Source organism: Coffea arabica, chromosome 11c (genome assembly GCF_036785885.1).
Source record: "Coffea arabica cultivar ET-39 chromosome 11c, Coffea Arabica ET-39 HiFi, whole genome shotgun sequence".
Lineage (NCBI taxonomy): Eukaryota > Viridiplantae > Streptophyta > Magnoliopsida > Gentianales > Rubiaceae > Coffea > Coffea arabica.
This window is the reverse complement of record NC_092330.1, coordinates 31,994,884-32,020,840: the sequence shown is the minus strand read 5'-3', so window position 1 is coordinate 32,020,840 and position 25,957 is coordinate 31,994,884. Positions and strand designations below refer to the sequence as shown.

General features: G+C 35.8%; 2 protein-coding genes across 26 annotated transcripts; both read left to right on the top strand.

The window, feature by feature from the left end:
• The first annotated feature begins 105 nt into the window (after nucleotides 1-105).
• LOC113717224 (3-isopropylmalate dehydrogenase 2, chloroplastic-like) lies at nucleotides 106-5,226 on the top strand. Its single transcript, XM_027241938.2, has 11 exons — nucleotides 106-522; nucleotides 676-805; nucleotides 894-1,005; nucleotides 1,163-1,238; nucleotides 1,327-1,415; nucleotides 2,099-2,185; nucleotides 3,740-3,856; nucleotides 3,970-4,077; nucleotides 4,182-4,235; nucleotides 4,341-4,493; nucleotides 4,820-5,226. Exons 1-11 carry the CDS (start codon nucleotides 297-299, stop codon nucleotides 4,892-4,894), a joined length of 1,227 nt encoding a protein of 408 aa, XP_027097739.1. The 5' UTR covers nucleotides 106-296; the 3' UTR covers nucleotides 4,895-5,226.
• A 2,136-nt stretch (nucleotides 5,227-7,362) lies between these two features.
• On the top strand, nucleotides 7,363-15,756 carry LOC113716457 (uncharacterized). 25 transcript variants are annotated; one of them, XM_072071377.1, is made up of 12 exons: nucleotides 7,363-7,667; nucleotides 7,775-8,009; nucleotides 8,436-8,519; nucleotides 8,909-9,143; nucleotides 11,540-11,583; nucleotides 13,530-13,963; nucleotides 14,058-14,271; nucleotides 14,459-14,594; nucleotides 14,794-14,946; nucleotides 15,074-15,141; nucleotides 15,381-15,505; nucleotides 15,609-15,756. In XM_072071377.1, exons 1-6 carry the CDS (start codon nucleotides 7,616-7,618, stop codon nucleotides 13,579-13,581), a joined length of 702 nt encoding a protein of 233 aa, XP_071927478.1. In that variant the 5' UTR covers nucleotides 7,363-7,615; the 3' UTR covers nucleotides 13,582-13,963; nucleotides 14,058-14,271; nucleotides 14,459-14,594; nucleotides 14,794-14,946; nucleotides 15,074-15,141; nucleotides 15,381-15,505; nucleotides 15,609-15,756. The 25 variants fall into 25 exon arrangements, 9 of the variants coding, with proteins under 9 accessions (XP_071927478.1, XP_071927482.1, XP_071927483.1 ...); XR_011823326.1 differs by lacking the exons at nucleotides 11,540-11,583; nucleotides 15,074-15,141 and having other exon boundaries at nucleotides 7,775-7,816; nucleotides 7,973-8,009; nucleotides 8,896-9,143; nucleotides 13,515-13,963; XR_011823324.1 differs by lacking the exons at nucleotides 11,540-11,583; nucleotides 15,074-15,141 and having other exon boundaries at nucleotides 7,775-7,816; nucleotides 7,936-8,009; nucleotides 8,896-9,143; nucleotides 13,515-13,963.
• The last annotated feature ends 10,201 nt before the right edge of the window (nucleotides 15,757-25,957 follow it).

Here is a 25,957-nt window from a genome sequence, read left to right as displayed (position 1 = left end):
ATTTAGGTTGAGAGCAAATTTAACCTACCTTTTTTATTAACCAAAAAATTAATATTTAAAAGTGAGGAAGAGAAAAAATTCATTCGGCGAAATGTAAATCAAATTGAGGATGATTTTGCCGTTTAGGAATGAAAAAGGTTTTGAGGAAAAAAAGTTATTTCATCATCCTAAACCTTCCCTTCCACTTCAAGCAGCAAAAGAACAGAAAAGCTTCCTCCTTCCTTCTCCTCCTCTCTTCTTCCTCTCTGAATCGTTCCATCCAAACCAGCTGATCAACTTCAGGCTGGTCTACAGCAATGGCGGCAACCCTGCAAATCAACGTGAAGCCCCTAAACCACCAACTTCTATTCAACTCCAAACCCTGTTCCAGACACTGCTGCAGATGGGCCACAATTCGCTGTGCCGCTGCCACCACCCCATCCACCAGACGGTACACTATCACTCTCCTCCCTGGCGACGGAATTGGCCCAGAAGTCATCTCCGTCGCCAAGAACGCTCTCCAACTTGCCGGTTCTCTTGAAGGTACCCGTGTTAATTTTCCCCTGTATTTTAAGTTCAAAGAAATGAAGAATCAAGCTTTAGTTAAAGATGTAAAGGTAGCAACTTTATAGCTATTTCTTTCGCAAAAAATTGTGGTAAGTATTGATTTTTTGGATGAAATTGGGGATTTAATAGGGATTGATTTTGGGTTCAAGGAGATGCCAATGGGTGGGGCAGCCTTGGATTTGACAGGAGTGCCATTGCCAGAAGAGACTCTTTCTACTGCACAGCAATCTGATGCTGTTCTTCTTGGAGCTATTGGAGGGTAAGAATATAGAAGCTCATTATAGTTTTATTATTTGTAGCAATCTTTTATTGCCTAAATGCTGATCGTTGTTGTCCTTTGGATTAAGGTATAAATGGGATAATAATGAGAAACATTTGAAGCCAGAAACTGGATTGCTTCAGCTCCGAAAAGGGCTTAAGGTCTTTGCTAATTTGAGGCCAGCTACTGTTCTGCCAATGGTAAGTTGGTTTGAGCCATTTGTGTGAAGTTTGCAGTTCAATTTTGTGTTTTTGTCTCATGCTTTTCTTGTCTTTGCTGTCTGTTATATGTTGAACTGAAACTGCTAATCGTTGTAAGCTCATAGAATGTTCTTATTTGCTTTTTCATTCATTCCAGTTAGTAGAAGCTTCAACTTTGAAGAAAGAAGTTGCTGAAGGTGTAGACGTAATGGTTGTAAGGGAACTTACTGGAGGTTTGGTCTTTATGCTTATTTCTCTTATAAAAACTTTTTTTTTTTGTGATACTGCAATTAATCTCCATAGTTTTTAATTTAAGTTTAGGTATTTATTTTGGGCAACCAAGGGGCTTTAGCACAAACGACATTGGTGAAGAAATTGGTTTCAACACTGAGGTGTATTCTGCTCCTGAGGTAACTACTTGATCAAGATTTTGTCACCAGATAGATTCCTTTTGAAAAATACACTGGTTTGTAGTCTACTTAGTATGTCTTCCATGTCTTTGGGCTGTAACAACATTTTGAGTTCAACAACGCCTCGTAATTTGCTGATTTTCCGCGCTTTATGCATGTGGACTGTGTGAGGGGAAGTGGATAACCATCTTTTTTTTTCACAAGAATAGAAAATGAATCAGTTCTTATTACATACAGCAGAGAAAAGAAAATGAAGATGAGCTTGAATCTTTGTCTCTGTTATCAAGAACTTGACAGCATGACTTAATCATAGCACTCTTTTTTTTTTTTGGTCGGACACGATAGGTTCTATTCTACACCTACTCCTATTCTATTGTACGCCTGCTCTATACTAGGGGGAGGGGGGACCCAAAGGGGTCAAGGGGGAACCCGACAGAGATTGAAGCACCACCGGCTCAGACGGGTGCCTATGCACCCACTGACGGAACATTTCAGGAAATCCTGGATTTATAGAATGTAGGCCAAGGGATTCGATCCTTTGACCTACACCCAAGTAGAGCTTTAAAGCTCTCTTGGTGGCCAACTAGAGTAGTTGGTTTTATCATAGCACTCTCACTAATAGGTTTAGCAGCTATTCCAATTTTTAACCTCTTAAGTTTCTTATGGTGATATTCCTTTGCCAGATTGATCGCATTGCTCGTATTGCATTTGAAACGGCACGGAAACGTCATGGAAAACTCTGTTCTGTTGATAAAGCAAATGTTTTGGAGGTAATTTTTTGAACAGAGATTGGTTTTTCTGTCAGTTACAACCTTAATTATGATTCTTCCCATACATGCTTTGGCCTTCAACTCTATTAGGAGGTAATCTTGTTATTGTTGTTAATTAATTTGCAGATTCGTTGGGAGTTCTTCTTTTTTCTTCCTTCCTTATTGTTCTTTCAATTCCTTTTATACCATATTTGCTGTTCTCCCTTGAAGTTGAGTCCGGTTGTGGTGCTGTAAGACTGAAGTTCTCTTCTTGCTTGCCATAGTAGTCACATGTACCCGTCAGGTGAAATAGATGCTACGGTGAACATCTTCAATTATGCTTCAGTCTATCGAACATGTTTAACTATGAATTACAGGTCTCATTTGACATCTTATACTTCGCTTCCAGAAGATAAAAATAATCTTGTGTTTACACAAATAAGGAATGGTATGGCATGATCCATTTATATAAATTAGTTTTGGGGGATTGACCACTTCGATTTTCTGTGTAGTTTATGAAGCTCAATCTAATAAAAGGTGTAATATTATCTGTTGTACAAGCGTTCAAACTCAACTATTAAGTATAACTACCAGCAGAAGTTGCATAGAATGTCCATGAAAACAAGATTACTTAAAGACTCTGACCATCATATTTTACAAATGATTTGTCAGTGATTGTAACAGGGAAGAAATAAGGCTTAAAAACTGTTGTCCAACAATTTTAGGCTGTGCATAAGTTGTAGACCAGTTGTTATATTTGTACAGTAACATAAATTAAACTTCTTTTCCATTAAGTTGCTTGGCATTTACATGGTAAAATTCCAAGCCACTCGAAGGTTGAAACAAAGTGGAAAGAATTATGAATCCTTGGAATGTGGAAGATTGAAACTTGATTGCATTCTGATGGTAAAATATTCCAAACACTGTAGCATAATTAAATTTGATTTCATATATTCAAATGGAACAGCAGCATACGTGATTGTTAGTTTGACTTTTGAAATGTTAATCTACAGGTTCCAGGACCTCTTTCTTTAACTGCACATTATGCTAGCATGAAGAATGATATAACTCATCTATGAAAGGATATCTATGGGGAATTTTATGACCCTTGCACAATGTTTTAAGCATGGGTGATTCTATTATAACTTGAAAATGGCTTCATTTTGATTTAACAGTAAAAACTAAGGTTGTAACTAATGTGAGCAGCTCAGGCGCTTGGTATAATGCTTGTTTCCATTGACTTTGACTGAGTTGGAGTCCTGATCAAGTTACTTGATTATGTAAACTGGTGTAGCTCCAACAGTTAGGTGTTCACATGCGATCTTGATGAGCTAAATTGAGCTTTACATGATTTATATTTTTTTAACTATTCATTATGCATATAATTACTTAAAAGGAGAAACATTCAATACTTAAGCTAACATTTAAACTCAAGAAGGCTGAGGACCTTGATCAAGTTCAAATTTTTTGTTCTGAGTCAAGATCGAGCTCAATAAACTGAATACTTGACTCCATTCAGCTCAACTATACCACGAGTTATTGCTAATGGGTTTTGTCTTTTGCACTAATAACCAGGCATCAATGCTTTGGAGGAAGAGAGTTACAGCTTTAGCCTCTGAGTACCCTGATATTGAACTCTCACACATGTACGTTGACAATGCTGCTATGCAGCTTGTTCGCAATCCGAAGCAGGTTTTCTAGATGTCTTTACATTGGTTTTTAGCATTTTGTTATCTTGTTCATTTCAAATTCACAAAGTTTGGAGAGTATACAGAGTTGACACGTCTAGTTCCCTAAAATTGCAGTTCGACACAATTGTGACAAATAACATATTTGGTGATATCCTATCTGATGAGGCCTCAATGATAACTGGAAGTATTGGGATGCTTCCATCTGCTAGCCTTGGGGAATCGGTATAGACAAGTTCCTCTCTGTCTCTCTCTCTCTCTCTTTTTTTTAAACGCAACTCTGATGTTGATTTCATGGGTTTGTCAAATTATCTTTGTGTTTTCTCTAGGGACCTGGATTATTTGAGCCTATACATGGTTCTGCTCCTGATATAGCTGGACAGGTTGGTTCAGTAACATTTCATATGGATATCAATTGCTCTGTCACTTGCAAATGGGAGCATCGGCGCAGTTTTTGTGTTTTGAGTTTTCTAATTGTAATGTTTTAGGACAAAGCAAACCCATTGGCAACAGTTTTGAGTGCTGCTATGCTTCTGAAGTATGGCTTAGGAGAGGAGAAGGCTGCCCAAAGAATTGAGGATGCTGTACTTGATGCCTTAAACAAAGGATTCCGTACTGGTGATATACACACAGCTGGATATGTATGTACAGTAACTCATTGCTTTGTCAGTAGTTAAAAGAGCAGACTGGTAGGACTTCACGCTTGGGCCAATAACATAGGACATATAACAAACATGCTGGAGGAAACAACGCAAATAGAAATCTGGCTAATGTTGTGGAGATAATTTCAAAAGCTAAGTAGATGTGTAGTTTCTCTTGTATAGATTGTTAGGAGAAGTTAACTTGATAAGCTTCATATTACCATATATTATACAAAATTACATCATATTTTCGATAGACATTACCTGCTGATCTCTTTCCATGAAATGTGATTCGAAGTGCCTGACTCATTTTCTCATGCCCCCAGAACTTGGTAGGATGCAAGGAGATGGGTGAAGAAGTATTGAAGTCAATAGAACATAAGATACCTGCAGCTGTTTGACATCACAATCGCTTAGCTCCATGAATGCTGAACTTTCCCAACTCAGTTGCTTTGTTAACCCATTGATCTTTTGGAGATGACAGTGATTTTTGGTGAAGTTACTCTTATTATTGGAACTGAATATGAATATCTTGTGAGTTTTCCAAAATGTAACTCTTCCTTTTGTTTCCAAAAGTAAGAAGATGTGGAAGTTGTGGTAGCATGTCTAGTCTTGCATTTTTCCCCCCCAATTTTAGTTGTAACTGTGTTGTTTATGCTGTTGTAACATTGGAATAATGGTAGAAATGATTTTTTTTTTTATCAGTTGATAAATGGATATTGTTTTCTTGCTATATTATGGAAGTAAATTATAACCTTCAATTCTTCTGTTTCAATCCGGGTTTCCCTCATTTCTAATCGTATACCAGTCTTTTCGAATTTCTTTTCTTCGCAGAAACTAAATTTACATTTTTTTTTGGTTATGTGGTTAATTAATTTAAGTTATTTAGTTCTTTTTGCAGCGTAAGTTATATCTTTGTCTCTCATCATTAGGTTACAAGCTATATATATATATATTAGAAATATAAAACTATGAAATTACAGTTAGTTTTGGCCACAGAGCCGCGCCATAACCTAAAGAGTCAGCAATTTGTCTGCCATTAAAGGACCATGATTTTCAAGTTCACAAATGAAGTTAAATGATTTTCCACTGCTCTTTCTTTCAAAATTTCCCTTCTACTTATCAGCACCAAGTGCAAAACCAATGTAAAATTCTTGAACTCTACTCATAGACTCGAAATATTACTCGTATTAGTACCTTTCAAATCTCAAATTCCCAATTTTTTTTTTTTTTTTTTGGTTCAAACTAGAACCAGGTAAATAGAGGAGTGAAACTGCATGATGAAGGCGAGCCAATGTGAAATTGAATCAATGGCAATCCAAGCTACAAAACCTTCCACAGAGTAATTATTTCGTTTTCTTTTTTAAATTCTTATCCTTCTACTTTTTTCCTTCATGTAACAACAAAATACATGCAAATACAGCCAACCCTGCTTCAGTTTTGTTACTTTGCGGCATTTTTTTCCGTATCTTGATTCTTGACAATATCAAGAACCTTCCCTTCCTTTTTAAATCATAACTATCACATCAATATCCGAATATATTTTACCCTAGAGAACATAGAAAATCTGTGGTATAAGAAAAATATGGACTAAATGGCTACTTAACCATTAGTAAAAAGACACGCCAACAACGAAATACAAAAAGAAAGTGTCAAGTAGTTTCTTTTTTCTTGAGTCGGCAATGGTAAAACCATAATATTTGTTCGACCCAATCTTACGGTTTTACATTGATGTGTGTTAGATTTATCCCACATTGGCTATGGAAGGAATTAGTGTTTGCTTGTAAGTGTAAAGAAAAGTATCTCTAGAGTTAGTTTTTAGAGTTAGAGAATCTAATAACACCCAACACTAGCATCAACTACAACTGGATGAAAGATTGATGATCTGATCTAACCTAGAGCCTAACAAGTGAAGTGAAAGTTGATTTATCCTGCATTGATTATGAAAGAGCTCGGTTGTTAGTTTATAAATGTGAGGGAAAGTCTCATTTCTAATAGAAAATTTTTAAAATGCAATTTGTTTTTCAAAATGTAACGAATACAAGTTTTGAATGCACTATCTTTCGACTTAATAAAGAAGGTATTTTTGAACAAGCGTCTTCTTCCTTTCCACTCATGTGTGTAACTGTAAGTAGCTTGTACCAAAGTCAATGGAGGCGTCTTGAGCAGCATTGATCACTTCTCCCTTCTTCAACTTGACTTGCTTCAAGTAGAGAGTACTTCGTTTTTTCCCTCTTGAAACAATGAGCTTCTGTTTCTTGAGCTTTCATCTATCTCGAATTGGGTATATGATAGCCCTCTTCATCATGCCCCCTTTTTTTTGGGGGTAGAAATAAGGTTTAGGTGGACACAAGCAACATGTCTTGCATTTTTCAAAGGGATAATTGCAGAAACCTCTCCTGACTTTTATAGTAATAGCATTGACCTCCCCTATCAATTTTGAAATAGCACTGACCTCCCCTATCAAAAGTTGGAGGCAATTTAATAGGCAAAAGTGGATCAATTTACTAAAGTACCCCTGACATGATTTAATTTTACCTAATGAATGTGATGAGTACTTTCATCAAATCCAACAAAACATTTGTTAATAAAAATTACACTAAATTAACTATTTCTGCATAGTTTAACTAATTAACTAATTAACTAAAGCTGTTGTCTGTTCATTAACCATATAGACTAAAGGCGGAGCCACGGGATCCACGTCGGACGTGGTCGTCCTCCGCGTGGCGATATGGGATTGGCTGGATGGTGACGTGGCGCACGGTGATTGGTGTCAAGTTTGGTTCCCTTGAACATGTCCTGCACGTGACCTTTTTTGCTCTTTCTTTCATTCTTTCGTGCAATGGTCTTCAGACCGAGTCTTTTTGCTTGCATCCAACCCACTAAAGAGAGTGATAATAGTAGTAATAGTCCTTTTTCTTTTTCAAACACTGTGGTTGGGCCTATTTCTCTTTCCCACCTTACCTAATGTCAGCTTTTTCGGTCACACCTACTGGATCAGAACCATCATTTATCCCTCCCTCTTTGTTCATCGTCTCTCTCTCTCTCTTTCTCTTCGTTTCTTCATCTCCGACGAGAAAGCCACCTTCTTCTCTTTCTCTTTTCTTTGTCTTCGTCTTCTGATGGAGAATAATGATAAGCCAAAAAAGATGGTTTATATATATACTTTTAAAGGTTCTTGTTTCTTCCTTTGCAGAACTTCTCTAGCCCTCATTTTTTTCTTTTTTTTTTTTTTTAAAATGGGTTATAGTTGTCTAATTTACATATTTCTGATATTGCAGGTGACAAATTGGAAATTACTTCCGGCAACCTGATGACATCTTGCAAGTCTTTTGTTTCCTTTTCTAAAGTGCATTCTGTATGCTTAAAAGTTTTGATTCTTCTAATTCCTCCACTTTCTTATGCCCGAGTTCTTTTGTACTTTTTTTTTTGTTTTCTGAAGAAACCGTGTTGTGGGTTTTTCTGTTTTTTCCCAATAGAGCAAGGGATCAATGATAAAGGAGGCATCTTTTTCAGGTTTGAGGTTATGTTTAATGGTTTTTATCAATGATTTTTTAAATCAATAGCCTATTGTTGTTTTTTTGCTTGAACTATTTTTATTTATCGGTAGCCTTCTTGATTTTCAAGTTTAGAAGAGATTTTTGCAATTTTTTGGGACAAAAACAACTTGGATGAGTTTTTAGGAAAATTGCCTTGGTGAGTTTCTTGCTACAGATTTATGTGTTTTGGACTATTGTTATCTAAGCGCTTTTGTAACGTTGTCTTTTTTATGAACTGACTTCAAGTTTTTTCCTCGTTTTTTTATAACTGCTGTTGGTATATGCTTTTGCCGTTGTGGCGAGTTCATTTTAAACTTCCTGCCTTTTTCTTTCTGTTTTCAGTTTTTCTTTCTATTCTTGTGATTGCCTGTTTTACATCCGTATGGTATGCCTTTCTTTGTAGAATTCGCTGGCCTTTTGATTCTTGCAAGGAGCCTTCTTTGAAGCTAATCCTTTGTCATTTGTTGGGACAGGAATTCTGTTGCAGGTCAGATGCTTGTTTATTTGTCTTGTTTACTTTTTCCTTTTGTCGTACATTCTTTATTTAGTTGCCACTTTTGCTTTTCCGTTTTTAGTTCATGCATGAGTATCACCTCTACGTAATAGTTGTTAACTCGCATGTAAGAGTTGCCATGCATGGTTTAAAAAATTTATGCTCTGTTCTTTTTGCTTCTTACTTTTTGGCAATAGGCTGGTATGCATGCATGTTTTTTATTTCATTGTATCATATATCTTATGTTCTTTACAGCAGTTCGTAAATGTTGTTTTTGTTCTTCTTTACAATCATTCGACTATAGTTTTTGGTGGCTATTGTAAATTGCCATTGGCTGATTTTTTTTTTTTTTTGGACTGATGGTTCTTAGTCATTTAAGTCAGGTGGATAGAAATACTATTCGTCAAAAATGGTATGTTGAAATGTCACAGAGTGAGAAGGCTGTGCTTTCATGTTGGAGGCGTGAAGCCAGGCTTTTGGAAAAAAAGGGAGAAATCCTCACGCTCTTATGTTCATAGGGTACCGTTTGGTTGCATAGAACCTGGTGTTTGTTTTCCTGGTTCTACTCTTGAGGGCGATAGCAAGCTACTCTTGAAGGCTATGGTTTTACTCCTCGAGGTATATGTGCCGTTGTAGTATTTTACTCGTCTATTCTGTATCTGTTAGTTTATTTAGCCTTGTGTCAGATCATTATCTTTGAATGGCTTCACGTTTCTGTGCCATTTACGATTGATGTGAGAACCCTAACTTCCCTCAATTTTCTTGGCCTTTTGCTTATTTTCTTTTCTCCATTTTTAGTGAAAATTTGTTAACCCTTTCGGTTAAACAAAGGAAGGCCTAGTTGTTATGTGCAATTATGTGTGAGATATGTGTATATGTGTATGTGTTAGAAGTGCGGTTGAGCGCGACAATCGAATTCGGAAAGAGGGAAAAATTTTGAGAAAAGCTGAAGGGGCCGAATCCGGCCGCAAATCCGGCCAGTTCTTGGCCGGATTGTTGGCCGGATTGTAGGTAAGTTTTGAAAAAAAATTGAGTTAGCCTCGGCCTCATATCCGGCCAGGAATCCGGCCGGGAATCCGGCCGGATTGTGACAGGACAGCTGGTTTGACCAGCGTTTTTTTCTTCCTTCTTATCACTTTTGATCACCAAAATATCTCATTTCTTCCCTTGTTCAGCCGGCTAGCTTGAGAGGAAAAGAGAGGAAAACTCTTCATTCTTCATCTTTGATTTTCTTCAATCTTGAAACTTCACCAATAGATTTTTAATTCCCTCCATACAAGTGAGCTTCTTAGAAGGTTAAAGCTTTTGGGTGGAGTGATTTTTAAAGGGGAGCTTGGAATTGCTAGTCTTCTTGAGTTGTGAGGTAAGATGTTTAAGAAGGTTCTCTCTTGCATTGATAATGGTTAAATTGTGAATTGTAAGGGTTGGATATGTCATTTTGTGAGTTATATCTTGATTTGGGGTGATTTATGGTGAAGTTTTATATTTAATTATGAATTTTCTGTTTGCATATGATTTTGTCTATGTGGCCATGTATGATGAAGGGGAATGTTATAGAATGAGGCTAGTTGGTGTGAATGATGGTTAATTGCAAGAAAATGTTGTTTGGAAGGAAATTTGGAAAACTTAAGGCTTCATTATCTTCAATTCTGTCCGGCACTGTTCACCCTAGTTAGAGGCCGAATTGGCCTTGGCTTAAAACATGAAAGTTGTAGGTATTGATGTGTTTGAGGTGCCTGTAAAATTTCAGGTTAATCGGAGTAGTGTAGAGTGAGAAAAGTCGAATTTACCCCTGCTGCTCTGGTTTCATCCGAACTTGGGAATTGTTGCAGTAATTAGCTATTTTGGCTAGGAAAACTTCTGAACTGGTTGTAGAGGTCTTCTAATGAAATGTAGCCTGATGTCCTAGCTATCATTTGGCTTTGGAATCAATGGATTTGAACCTAAGTAGACCGAATTGTAGTTCGTTAACCAGAACGTGGTTTGTCCACCTGTTTTTGCGGTTCTGATCTGGTATCTTGTATTTTTGACCTAGTTTCACTACAAACTGGACTGAGTGACCTTCTACATTGTTGTAGCCCTGTCTCTTAGCTTCGAAACGGTGGGTCTTGCACCCTAATCCGATAATCGTAGTGCCTTTAGTGCCATTCCCGCAAAATGATGTCAAGCATTGTTTTATCTGAAAATGTTTCTAGCTTGCTTTTCGTATTTATTGTTGTATTTATATGATTGTAAGCCTAGTGAACGGCTTGTGGACATGAGATTATTCTATACGACATGTTGGGACTGATTTGAGAAAAATAATGAAGCTATTAATGGCTGGAAAAATAGGTAAACACAAGGGACATGCCGTCCGTTTATTTCTTGTAAAATGAATGAGTTAAAGTGGTTTTCGAAAATGTATTTTGTATCATATTGAACGTATTTCCTTGGAAGCGTCTTCGGGTTTTTGAATAAAGGATCGAAGACTAAATTTCTATTCGAACTCGTATATTGTCTTTGGCAAATAATGTGACCGTTTTATCTTTTGAAAACATGATACCTTTTCCGTTCCAAACTTCAAATGTTCCTTAAGCCTTCCAACCTATAGGGGTATGAGTTCGGGTTTTATCGGCCGTAAGTGCATTGTTTCTAAGCAAGGTTTTAAGCGTGGAAGTTAAAGTATTTTGTCCTCCTTTTCACATGATTTTTATCAAGGCATTGGTTATTTATTGGCCACTTGTATAAATATGCTTTTGAGTCATATAAGCAATTTTGAAAGAATGTTTTCTTAGTCTCTATTGGAATTTTGAATTGTTTTGAATTAAGTGTTTCCCCTTAGAGATTTTAATAACCCTTTTTGGTTTGGGTTTACGTTTGGATTTCGAGTTCTAATTATTTCCATCCATGGATCCAAATGCCCTCTCTACACTTTAAAAGTCCTTTTATACGTTTACTTGCGAGTAGTCGGGTATTGGTTGATTTCATCTAAATCATGTTAGATGGATTGTAATGTGATCTTTGTGGAATTTTAGGTTTCATTGGTGATTGAGAAGTGGGCGTTGTTTTGCGTGTATAGGTGAGTGTTCCTTGTTTGTTATGTTTCCTGATTTTATGGCTTGTTTGAATGATTGATAACGTGTTAAACGCTTTCAATGATTGCTAAAATGATTTTCGAGGCGAGTGTGCACTTTACCGCACTTAGCCTAAATGATTGTGAAATTTTAATGATTGAGCGATTGAAATGTTAATTGTGCATGAATGTAGGCCTTCGGGCTGAACTAGCCATTGCCCCTTGTTACCGGTCGTCTCGAGCCAGTTGGACTCGGTCGAGCGATTAGGAACTTGGGTGAACGATCCGGTATACTCGAGTATTACCCTGTAGGTTGGTGGAGCCTGGCCAAAAGCCAGGGACGGGGTGAATGAAATGAATGAATGAATGAACGAGGGGTTTTACTTATACAAAATGCATTTTCAAATGATTGAAGGAAGGAGAATGGAAGGAGAATGAATGAATGAATGAATGAACGATTGGCTCCTTGTGAGCCGTATCCTTTTAATAAATGTGTTTATCGCTTTATTGTACTTGTATCGTGAATTGTTGTTTACATGCATTTGTTTCTCTTGTTGCCTATGTGTACGGAACCTCACTGAGCTTTCCAGCTCATCCCTTTAGTTTTTGTTTTCCTTAGCAGGGGAAGACGTGCGAGGACGGAAGCTACGTATAGACTAGCCGATCTAGTACTTTTGACTCTTTTGTTGTGGTTCTCGCCCCGATGTTTCGTGGGCTGGTTGTATGGAGAATGGAGAACCTTTGTACATAAGTTGTATTGCTATTGGGATGGATATGCATATAAGTTTACGTTTAAGTTTGAAATTATTGTTATTTCGATTGTTTTGTGGATTTTCTTATCTTTTCTTATAGTGACTGACTGAGTCCCGGCGAGAGTTGGGCAGGCGGTCCGCCGATACCCTGGGGTACGCTCTAGGGAGAAGTGGGGCCGTTACAATTGAAGCCATCTATTTTTGCACATTACAGCAGCTCCATTGAATGACATAGTTCAGGTTACAAAAGGTCAACCAGAATCTAGTGCGGAAAAAAAACTGTGTCTTCTCATCTTTGGCCGAACGTTTGGCCTTCTATTAATGATCAGCCTTCTTAGCACAGTCATAAAGAAGTCTTACCTAAAGGATTGCCTGACCTTTTAGATAACATTACAGTCTTCAATGAGAACGAACAAACTTGGGATTCTCAAAATGTCAACCAAATAACATACTTCAATCTTTAAAGGACTCAAACTCTGGAATCCTTAACTCTTTGAACACTCCGTCTTTAAATCGTTTGTCCAGAGACTGTGTTTCCTCTTCTATTGCATTGAATCCCTGATCTTTCAGCATTCCGCGAGGTAGAGATATTACTGCATCCAACAAATCATTCTTCTAGCTTTTCTTATTCAGCCTTTAGTATCGTTGTCTTTCATAAACTATTCTTAATAAAATAAGGCCGTCTATTTATGCACATTGCAGCAACTCCATTCAATGACAGAGCTCAGCGTTAGAAATGTCAGATAGAAACTAATGCTGGAAAAAGGAAAAAAAAGGACATCTATCTTTTGATTCCTTACCTAATGACCAGCCTTGTAAGCAGGCATGGAAATGCATTGTCTAAGACATGGTCTCCTGTTTCAGAAGTTAACATTGTGATCTCTTAAGACAATGAACAAACCTGTGGTGCTTGATGTTAAAATACAGCTAACATCTTTGAACCTACGCGGAACTTGAATTCTAAAATTCTTGGTTCTTTGCAGAGTCCATTTTTGAATTGCTCGTCAAATGACTGTATTTATTCTTCTACTACATTGAATCTCCAGTCTTCTAGTACTTCTCAAGACACAAATATTATTATATGTACCAATTATTTTGCTTGCTTTTCTTGTTCAATCTCTGGTACTTAAAAAAAATTCTTCTCCACTTCTAAGATAATGTTGTGTCTTTTGGGCACCTTATTAGGATTTGCCATTGCAGATATCCCATTGATTCAGAAAAATATGGTGGTTCATTCTCAAATAATAAATGATGTGTCGACTAACAAAGATGGGACCAGCAAATCATCTGATATTCCTGTTGGTTTTGCAACTCGAATGAAGGATCATACAAATGTTATGCCGACAAGATCGACGCAGTCAGGTTAGTTGATATGTAGGTTATGCTGAAAGGGGGCAAAAGCGTTTCATCCTTGTTGGAGTATTGTATATGTGATGAATATGTATTTCTGTCCTTGAAATATTAAAAAAAAAAGAGCAGCTGCTTATAAAATCCTTGAGCATTAACTGCCTTAAGCTTGATTATGCTACTATTTGATCATTTGTTTCAGGAGGGCTCCCACAATATATGTTAACATTTTCTCTTGGGAAGCTGCAACACAATTTCCAATAGCAACACAGACGGCAAGAGGAGGGGCAAGTTTCTCTTGCTACTGTTACTGACTGTCCATTTGAGTATCAATGCTAATTATTATATATTCTAAGCTGAATATTCTGCGGATCTTGGCAGATGCAATGGGGCTTGGGAAAACTGTGATGACTATTGCTCTGATTCTTGCAAGGCAAGGCAGAGGTACCCTGAGGATTAAGAATCAATTGCCAAAAGTGAGGGTGATACAGAGTACATCAAGAAAAAGAAAAAGGAATCTGATCTCAAACCTTTTAGAAAAGTGAAAGGCAGCACTCTCATTATTTGTCCTATGGCGTTGCTTGGCTAGCGGAAGGTGAGTCCTTATAATATATTTGATTCAGCCAGAATAATAAAGTTTTCTGAGTTTGTATGCATTCTGAATAGGTTTAGCTACATTGTTCTGAAACTGCATTACTGATTTTCTGATCGTATGTTAGTTAATGGATAGGCACAAGGATATACTGTCGTCTTCTGTGAATAAGAATTTACTGAATGAACAGGATGAACTTGAAACACACTCAAAGCCAGATAGCATATCTGTTTCTGTCTTTTTTGGTGGGGATCGGAGCAGTGACCCTAGAGTGATTGCTGAACCTAATGTGATCTTGACCACATACAGTGTCTTAACGGCTGCTTGTAAGAATATAAGCTAGCTATTTCCATTTTTTGTTACTTTCCACCACCGAAATCCATTCACTTGTAGCTTATAAGAATGAAAAGCTGGCCATTTCCATTTTTTTAAGTTTCCACCACTTAAATCCAATTGCTAATGCTGCTTGTTCTTTTCCCCTGTTGAAACATTTTTAATGATTACTATTTTATATGTTCAACACAGGATGGGGAGAATAGTATTTTCCATAGAGTTGACTGGTACAGAGTGGTTTTGGATGAAGCTCATACCATCAAGTCCTCTAAAACTCTAGGTGCCCAGGCTGCCTTCAAATTGTCATCCTATTGCATGTGGTGTCTTACTGGTACCCCTCTTCAGGTATGGCAGCAGCAAAGAATTCTGGCATTAGTTGAACAAGTGCCCCAGTAATGTTTTTCCTGATTGTTATTAAACCACTGGCTATTGTCTAGCATGTATCAATTAAGGTCATTATCAATTGCTGCAGAACAAGTTGGAAGACCTTTATAACCTACTTTGCTTCTTGCATGTTGAACCATGGTGTAACTAGGCTTGGTGAGATTATTATTATTTTTTTTTGACAATTTTATGGCTGATGCTCGAGATGATTTAAAAACAAGCAGTTACTGTTCAGTTTTTGCGTTACATTTCCTAGAAAAATTGTTCAAAGAGTTAAAGATGGCCAAATCTTTTTTTTTTTGTTTATTGTTATTTTTTTAATCAACATTATAATGCAAATGAGCTTGTTCCCTCGCTCTTCCCATTTGCTGAAATTTGTTTACTGCTTGTTATAGGTGGCAAAAACTGATTCAGAAGCCATATGAGTGGTGATTATAGAGGGATAAAGCTGATCAAGGCTATTTAGAGGCCACTAAAGCTCTACTATTTACAGACAGAAGTGATTATCATTTCTTTTTATGTAATAACTGTTTCCTTCTATTTCTTCAACAGCTTATAATACTTTCTTTTTTTATCTCCACCAAAATGTAGATTTAACTCAACATCTCCTGACTACTCTACAGGGAAATATGGTTATGTGTTACATCGAGCCTTCTCCTTCTAGATTTAGACTGACCAGATATGTAGCTCATGAAATAATCACTGCCTATGGATGAAGCTCTCAATATTGACAACCTCAACATCAACAATCTCAAGATTAATGACTGACAATCTACTTCTTGTGTTATTTTTAATTGTACCTTTGTTGCACCGACGATCTACAGTCTACTTATTATCTGTTTTTGGTCATAACTTTACTACATCTATAGTCCTATTATGTCCTTTATTATACTTTTCGATTTCGTTTTTTATTTTTATTTTCTAGATTCTTATTAGCTTATTGGGCAAAACTAGGCATGCCAGTCTTCGAATTCTACACCGCGCATACGCGCGGTGTACACCTCCTAGTCTATCTCTAATTGGGTATACGGTAGCCCTCTTCATCATGCCCCCTTTTTTTTGGGGGTAGAAATAAGGTTTAGGTGGACACAAGCAACATGTCTTGCATTTTTCAAAGGGATAATTGCAGAAACCTCCCCTGACTTTTATAGTAATAGCATTGATCTCCCCTATCAATTTTGAAATAGCACTGACCTCCCCTATCAAAAGTTGGAGGCAATTTAATAGGCAAAAGTGGATCAATTTACTAAAGTACCCCTGACATGATTTAATTTTACCTAATGAATGTGATGAGTACTTTCATCAAATCCAACAAAACATTTGTTAATAAAAATTACACTAAATTAACTATTTCTGCATAGTTTAACTAATTAACTAATTAACTAAAGCTGTTGTCTGTACGAAACTAACAAACTATTTGCATGTTAAACTAATTAACTGCTTAACTAATTAACTACCTAATTATCTAATTAATTAATAACTAATTAACTAATTTTTGTTTATCTAATTAACTAATTAACTAAAGTTGTTGTCTATCCGAAACTAACAAACTATTTGCATGTTAAACTAATTAACTAATTAACTAAAGCTGTTGTCTATCCGAAACTAACAAACTATTTGCATGTTAAACTAATTAATTAATTAACTGCTTAACTAATTAACTAACTAATTATCTAATTAATTAATTAACTAATTAACTAATTTATGTTTATCTAATTAACTAATTAACTAAAACTGTTATCTATCCGAAACTAACAAATTATTTGCATGTTAAACTAATTAACTAATTAACTAACTAACTAATTAACAAACTATTTGCATGTTAAACTATATGCAGTACGCATTATCTATTTAAAATATCGGCTCTTTATGGGTATTTTACTTTCAAACATTTAATTTATGATAAAAACATCAATGTTTTGTAAGTAAAATTCAAAAAAGTGTTACAGTAATATCAATATTCTTACTTTCAAACATTTAATTTATGGCCCTATGCCCCTCCCTTTTTGTAAGAATATTACTGTAACACTTTTTGAATTTTACTTACAAACATTGATGTTTTTATCATAAATTAAATGTTTGAAAGTAAAATACCTATAAAGAGCCGACACTTTAAATAGGTAATGCGTACTGCATATAGTTTAACATGCAAATAGTTTGTTAATTAGTTAGTTAGTTAATTAGTTAATTAGTTTAACATGCAAATAATTTGTTAGTTTCGGACAGACAACAGCTTTAGTTAATTAGTTAATTAGATAATTAGTTAATTAATTAGATAATTAGTTAATTAGTTAATAGTTAATTAGATAATTAGTTAATAGTTAATTAGTTTAACTATTAACTAATTAGATAATTAGTTAAGCAATTGTCAAGCAAATAATAATTGTCAAGCAAGTAAGGGCAAAATTGGAAGAAAATTCTTATCTCACTTCTACAAAAGCTGTCAAGGAGGTTTCTGCAACGAATTGTTACTGTTCAGGGGAGGTGAATGCAATTTCTAAACCTAGAGAGGAGGTCAGTGCAAATGTCAGAAATCTCAGGGGAGGTTTCTGCAATTATCCCTTTTTCAAAACCAACTAGCACCCTGTATGCGTTATGTAAATATCTTTCAAGCCAATTCTTTGAATGAGACTTCATTTTCCATGCTAATATAGCTAAAATATCGTTTGATGTAGAGGTTGAGTAGAAGCACCTGTGATGGGCAACATGATAAGTTACACACGAGTCAATGACCGAATCACTCCCGCGTGAATGGTTCAGCGGCAGCACCTCTCATTAGGGATGGCAATGGGGGCGGGTGCCCGCGGGCAACCGCCCCGCGGGGGGCTCTCGGGGCGGGGGGCGGGGGAGTATACCCCCGCCCCATCCCCCGCCCCGTCACCCGCAAAAAAAAAAATTATATATATATAATTATATATAATATGTAATTTAATTAGTTATAAACTTATGATAATGATATTATTAGTTAGATGTATTATATAATGTATATTAGTGTATGTAATATAATTAATATTATCAATTATACGAATAATTAGACATGTCTACTAATAGAATTTATTAATTAGTTATACTAAATTTACTAATACATTTATACTAAATTTCTAATTATACTTAATAGAATAACATTTTTTTGCTAAAAAAAAAAGCACAAACACAATAATGAATTAGTGATTGTATTTGTACCAAAAGTGAAAACTTAACTATTTTAGTTGTATTTATTTCATCATGTTGGATTGTATTCAAATAATTTTTGTTTGATTGTTTTTATGAGTTTCAATTGTAAAATTAAAATAAATAATAACTTGATGATGTGTTGATATTTTAGTACTTGATTATTTATTAAAATTTAACTATAATAAAATTTTATTAATCTAGCGGGAAAAATTTTATTAACCCCGCGGGGGAAGTGGGGCGGGGCGGGGGGAGTGGGAGGCAGGGGACGGGGCGGGGGCGGGGGAAGTTTGTAGGTAGCGGGGCGGGGGATGGGGGAGGGGTCCCCCGCCCCATTACCATCCCTACCTCTCACCAGTGAATCTTGAGGTCACAAGTTTGAGTCTCCGCTCCGCTGGATTCTTCCGCGCACTTAACATGTTCGGGTTGGGTTGGGACGCCGGGCCCGGACCGCAGGGGATTAGTCGGGTCCCGTAAGGATTGATCCGGACACCCCTGTGTCGACAAAAAAAAAAAAAAAAAAAGACCGAATCATTATCATAACAAGTAATATTGATACAAGCATCATTACTAAATAAAAATATTTCATCATGGCCTGCTACTACTACTATAGTTTCTTGTTCTTCTTTTTCCTCCATCTTGTTTCTATCCTCTCAGCTAATTCCCGTTCCACATTGATTCTTGTAATTCCCCATCTTTGTATAATAATAACCTATATGCTTGTCACTAGTTTTCAGTGGCTAGGGAAGGACTTTTAAGGTTTTTTCCACTGTCAAATTTAGTCCTAACTGTTAGAGATGAGAAGGGTATTGGGAGGGATGGGATGAAAAAAATAAAAATAAAAATACTTGTCATTGCTTCCTTACAAGATGACAAGCTAACACTAGCCTGGTGGTCTTCACTAGTTATAGGGAAATACAACCTAGCATTCTACACAACCTAGTAATAACAATACCAGTGTCTCAATAGGAAAATTCGAACCGAATCCACTAGTATAGAAAAGGCATCTCCCTTCAATCGTCCAAAAAAATCTACAATATTAGGTTTCGACTTCCTCTTCTTTGACCTGCCTGGGGAAAAAACTTCGAATTAGCTAGTGGAAGAGCGAAGCAACTCACTGTTTTCCCTAAGCTCAGCCCTCATAAGTAGACCTTACTCCTGCTGTCACCTGCGGGAATAAGAGGTTATGGATCCAACGGTCTCAGAAAACTTATAGTAAGAGATCGAATCAGCCGCACTTCTTAAGTTAGTATCCATTCTTGTGGTTCAACCGGTAACATTGCCAAATGGTGGGGTGAATTACGTAGGAGAAAGGTTTGGAAACCTAACCCGTCCAGTAACCAGGAAAATCATTGGGTTAAGAGTCAATAATTCAACTGTTGGACCAATTGTAATCGATCCGTGATGTCATAAATATACCTATAAATTATAAGATACTTGTTAGAATTTTCCCTCATTTAAAAAAATTGTGTCTTTTGTTCCACTTACTAAATTTATATTATTACGTTTTAACCAAAGTTCTATGGATTAAAATAGGCACAAATTAGTTTATTTTAAAGTCGTCAATAGATGGAGTGTTATTTCAGATAATTTAGTTAAGTAAATTTTAAAATTTTAGAATTTGTAGAAAGAAATCAAAGCTTCACAAATTTAAAGAATATGAATTAAAGAGTTAAAACAGATTACAATTCATAAGTAAATATATATATATATATATATATATATATATATATATATATATATATAAAACTTTCTGTTAAAAAAAAGGCCAGTAGAGTTTATGTATTGAGATTAATAGACAAATGGATGGGGAATTACAAGAATCGATGTTTTGTTGATTCCTAAACCGTAGGGATATTGTCAATCCTTAGTTGTTGAATTTCTTCTGTTTGCGCCGACTTTTTCCGGCCAACAAGCTATTGCCGGTGAACTGATAATCACTAGCGCGCCACCTAATTTTTATGAGCAAAACCAGGAAAACCTCATGAATATGCTGAGGAGATTGTGTCGCTAAATTTCTGACCTGTGACATGACTGTTGTTCGTTTTGCCTTGAATAGCCTCAAGGACTTAAATTTCGTAGTAGGAACAATCGATTAAGAAAGTGAAAATGAAGGAAACTGATATACAAATGAAAGTTGATAAACTACTCGACAAGAAACGTAAGGATTGCTAAAAATTCATGAAAATTGCTTGAAAATGTAATGATTGCTTGCATACAAAGAAATTTCATAACAATTCTAAGGAAAATTTGTTGAGAATAACATTAACTTGCCTGGAAAGCATGAAATGGGAAAGAAATGGCTGCATAAAAATCAAGAAATCCTAACTTTTAGCCTAATGATTCTAGGAAAAGCTTGGAATCCTATTCTAACCTATAACTTCAAGAAAGCTGTTAAAAAGAAAGAAACATCATATTTGTCATTTTTGTGGAGTTAAAGTGTTGTCTTGTCTTCTCGTTCTATTTATAGTTGAAGATGTTTGACGGTTATCTCTTTACTTCTGATAATAAACCCATTTCTTCCTTGGTGGCCCATTTTTGTATTTAACTGCCCATCATGCTAGATCATGAGTATTATTAACTACTCACTCCTATGTTCAAGGGATGATGCAACCACCAATTTGCAGGCCATAGTTGATGCTTATACCACTTCCCTAATTTGCAGGCCAACTGCTTCTATTGTCTTGTGTTTCCTTGGGGGGCGGGGCACAAGCGCAGGAAGATTAATCTAGCCAATGCTGAAACACTTCTTGTCGATAAAAAAAAAAAATCCTATCAATTTATCAACTCCTTTTGCATCAGCATTTATACACATCGACAAGCATGCATTAGCATGTATCTGTATGCATCGATGAGTATGCAAATATCAGTCATGATAGTTGATTTCATACAATACCTTCACCGCTCCCCCTTATCAACTTTGAACCGATGCTGCTGATTGATTTCTAGTTGAAAATTTTCAAAGACTAGTTATCAATCAAGTCCCTCATGTGACCTTCATTTGTCATAACTGATGAGCTCCTTATGATACAATTGATTATCCCTATGACGACTATGGATGAACTATCAGGCCTAAATAGATTCACTAGCACAATTGATTTCCTATCTCCTTTTTAAATCTACACATATCAGCATATATTCTTTCATACCGATGGGTGCATGAATATCAACTACCACGCTGATTATTGATCGGTCTCAAATAGATGTTCCCAATAGCTTCCTATAAGCTAATTGTGATTAATCAATATTTGATGAATATCAGCCATCATATCGATTGTCGATCAGCTTTAAGGGTCCGTTTGTTTCGGGTGAAAATGTTTTCCAGGAAAATATTTTCCTAATTTCCCGTGTTTGGTTGTACAAAAGTTACTGAAAACATTTTCCTATGTAAAATATTTTCACTCATCTTATGGAAAACAACTTCCCTTCCAAACTTACTGAAGTTGTTTTCCGAAATGCATGCATCCCGCCTGTAGTATGTTCCAAACTTATTGAAAACATCTTGTAGTATATTCTTCTTTTTTTTTAGTGTAAACAGGAGGATTCGAACGCAAGATCTCTTCCTTACATTCCCTCTCCCGTACCACCCAACCCTCCCCCTAGTATATTCAAAATAAAAAAAAAAACTTCATCATGCTCATCCTATGCTAGTAATTAATTATGTATAATAAGAACATTCTTTTCTAGAGAAACTTTCAGCAGTGAGAGTCCAAGATATATGTCACAATAAGCATTGCATGTGATTGATATTTGCCACTAAATGGACAGCAATTTGTTTATTGCTTAAGGAGATATTTTTTATCCATATATACATTTCTCCAAGATTTTTTAAAGTTAAACAATGAGATAAATTTTCTTATTTTGCATGGGAAGAAGTATGTAGTTATAATGTGTAGAAAGTAAAGATAGAGATAAAAGTGAAAATATTTCAAAAGTTAAACAAACACCAGAAAAATGAAGTAAGAAAATATTTTCAATAAACTAACCAAACACCTGAAAATGATAAAAGGGAAATGATTTTCATGGAAAATTACTTCCACGAAAAATATTTTTCCAAGGAAAACATTTTACTTCCAACCAAACAGACCCTAAATGAATGTTGCCAATACTTAGTAAATAGGGTTATTATCACTTTACCCCATAACCTTTATATTTACTATTAATTTACCCCATAATATTATTTTTTAGTCAGTATACTCATTTCCATTAGCCAACTCAGCAAGTTGATTGAAAAGTTGGCCATGTGATTTTTTTCTGTATCGTTACTAATTTTCAGGATGAAAATACCCTTAAGCCTTGTTTCTTCTCTTTTTGGCTCATAACATTTGCAACTGTCCTGATTTTTTTGTTTAAATCCCTTTTCTCTTAAAATGATGTCTAGCCTTTTTTTTATCCTTTTTTTTCTTAAATTATTCACAAATCCCTTAATTTTTTAAATTTTTTTTTCTTTTTTCTTGTTGTTTCTCTTAATTTCTTGACTACTTTAGCTACAAGGTTATAATATGAAATTTTTCTAAACCTATCTAAACTTTTTCGTAAGTGTAAAAAAGTCATATGAACTTTTTCGTAAGTTTAAGGCTTTTATTTTCCTATGTAACGTATCTTTTTCCCGCCCAGTGCAATTTTGGAATAAATGGCCATTGTTGTTATCAACTATTATTTTGGGCAACATATGTCATTGCATCTAAATCATATAATGCCGTTTGCTTTGACCATTAGTTTTGGGAGTAAACTAATTAAAAGATAATATTAGGGGACAAATTGATCTAAGTAGCTATAAAAGTTAGGGGATAAAATGAGCATAAACCTTGTAAATATTGCACCAACAACTTTTATTAAATATTTTCTTTTTTCAGAGAGTAATATTTCTTCTAAAGGACTGTCGTCAACTTCCCCGGGTTTGGGCTTAAGAAATACTTCTTCTACAGCCCTTCATTCCGGTAAAGGAGGACCGCAACCAAATTCCCTCACTGTGGAGAGGACATCCTAGTTATGGAGTCATAGTGCATGGAATATCATCGGTTGCTAAAGTATTGTAACCAATCAACAATATTGATGCTAGACAGGTAATTCATGACCTATAGACATCCTTCCTAAAAATAACCAAATTCTTGGCAACTAGCAATGCTGGCACTTGCATTGGAGGTTATTCTGCCTCCTCCGTAGGTTTGCTAGAATGCCTAGTAAAACATGAGTATTCTCGAGGATTAGATAGTCAGCAAATATGGCTCAACTCTACTAGGTTGTTGCTTGAAGGCCCAACAGGTATATTCTACTATCTTGGTGGGATTCGAGGCTTCTGCGGTTGCCAGTGACAAGTGCACCCCATAATCAATGGCCAGATCTGGCCGAGCTGAGCTTGGTCAGCTCTGAGCCATCCAATTCAAATTTTCAAGAAAGATTTTTTTTTTTCATTTTTGAATTCAACGACTCAGGTCTGGCCATCAATTGTACCCTGTGTCGCATTGCACTAGCAGCTGCAACAGCTCCTCATCCATTTTGATGATAGGTTTGTAAGTAGGTGTGCCAGGACAATTGCTAGAATTTCCCTATGTTTTCAGAACCGGACTAGATATCGATTCGGTCGAGCTCAGGGGTCAGAGGTCAATGGGTTCAACCGGGTTTGATAGGGGGTGAACCGGATGACGTCATAAATAAAATTTATTTAAAAATTAAAATATTATATGTAAAATACTTAATAACATGTTAATATTAATAAAGGTATATTCATATACATTTGATGTTTCAAATATATTTAATAAGAAAATATAAATAAATTAGAGCAATCAAGTAGCAATTTATATTATTTAATAAGCATTGACAAGTTTAGAATTAGAATTATGGACTTAATTGAAAAATAACACCAAACTTTACGCCAACATTTATAAAGTATGAAATATTTGAGGTATGTTAATAATTTTTAACAACTTAAGGATCAAAACATCATATTAAAAATATTCTGCCCTTTCAAAAAAAGTAAAAAAAAAAAAAGACCGGATTCATTTTTCCGGTCAAATTGGGTCAAAACCTGGTCAAACTCTGATTTTGATCTGATTTGACCGAGTTTTTGATTTCCTGATTTTTAGAATTAACTCGGACCGCCAACTTGCCGGGCCGGTCCGGTCTGTGTTTAAAAACAGAGGAATTTCCAGACACCCTTCCTTTGATAAGAAAACCACAAAAAAGTCACGTGATCGGCATCTAGAGAGTCTCCTCGCTGGAGTCCCAATAGAACAATTGCTAAATGGCCTGCTGCAGTTTGGTTCCTATGATCAATTAGCGTGTTAACATTTGCCTCCACTAACTGATGATGTACAAGCCAGCAACATACCTTCAACATCCTCAAAAAGCTTTGACGACATGGGGTTTAATGTCGAACATGGTGTATATCAAGGAACTCCTCATAAATTACCCTCCTGGATCAGTTATGTGTAAGTACCAAAAAGACAGATCCATTGTGCAGGAAGCTACTATACCTATGTTTTCCGGGAATGTAGTGGGGTTGCTTCTTCCCTGAGAAAATCGATCCCGAGAGTATGGTATGAGAACTTCCAACAACAATGTGTCGGACTTGGACACATAGATAATGAAAAGTGTGCAGAAGCGTTTAAAAAGGTTTCACAGGAGTTGATTGAAATTATGAATAATGGAGGCAAATTCATCGCTGGTAAGAAACTAAGAGGCGTATTAGCTTCTAAAGGCTCTACTTCAGTTTAATTCTTGGCACATTGTCTTGGAGGATGATTTAGTCAAGGTTATCAAGATGGTCCAATGCATGGAATTTAATGATTGGAAGCATGGAACTCTTTGATGGGATCTTTATTTTATTCCAAGATTTCTTAAATTTGGAAAGTATGATGGTTCTTCGAATTCTAAAATGAAGCAGCCATTTGTTCGCAAAAAATTCTAGATCTATTATTGATGAACTTGTACAGAGAAAAGTTTATCTCCTCTTTTTGTCCTCTCAACTTTAGATGCAGACCTTGCTCTCTATCAACCAAAAACTACACCTTCTTTTTTTTGGTGTAAGAGGAGGTGCGGAACTTGAGAGCTCTCACTTACATGGTTTGTCGTCTCGACTGAGTTTCTGATGACTCAACTGAGACATAACTGGAGCAATGGGAATCAGTACAATACCAATTCCTGAATCACAAATTTAGCTATATCCGACGTGACTTGTAATAACCCAGCCGAGATCGGATGAGTTGTAGCAGTTGCGGTGCATACTGTTGAGAAATCGGCAAGTTAAACTGAGTTGTTTTGAAAATGGAACAAAAAAAATTTTTGGCTGTAGAGGGACAAAAGCTGCAGCTAACATAGGACTAGATTCGAAACTGTTTACCATTAATTACATAAAAATCAAAATTAGGGTCTCTTTCAACAATAAATCAAATAAAGCATAGTAATGATTCCTAATTCGTGGTAGAATTTGGAGTGTGAACATAGAAAAATAAGAAGGAAAAATTTATATATATATAAGAGAGAAATAGAGAGGTGAAGAAATGGGAGAAGAATAGTTCTAGTGTGAGAATTAAGGTGAGTACATGTGAAAGAGAGAGAGTCAAAAAAAAAAAAAAAAGAAAGGGATGATCACTTTTTCCTACTTTCAATTTCATCCTTACTAAGGTTCCGTTTGATAAAACTGAATCTGAATTCTGAAATTTGAATACTGAAATAATTAATTTGCTGAATTTGAAGCACTAAAAAAAAATATGAATGTCTGAATTTTAACGCTAAATCTAGTTATACTGTTTATAAATATTTATAGCTGAATGCTTAATAAGTTTAATTTGATAATTTG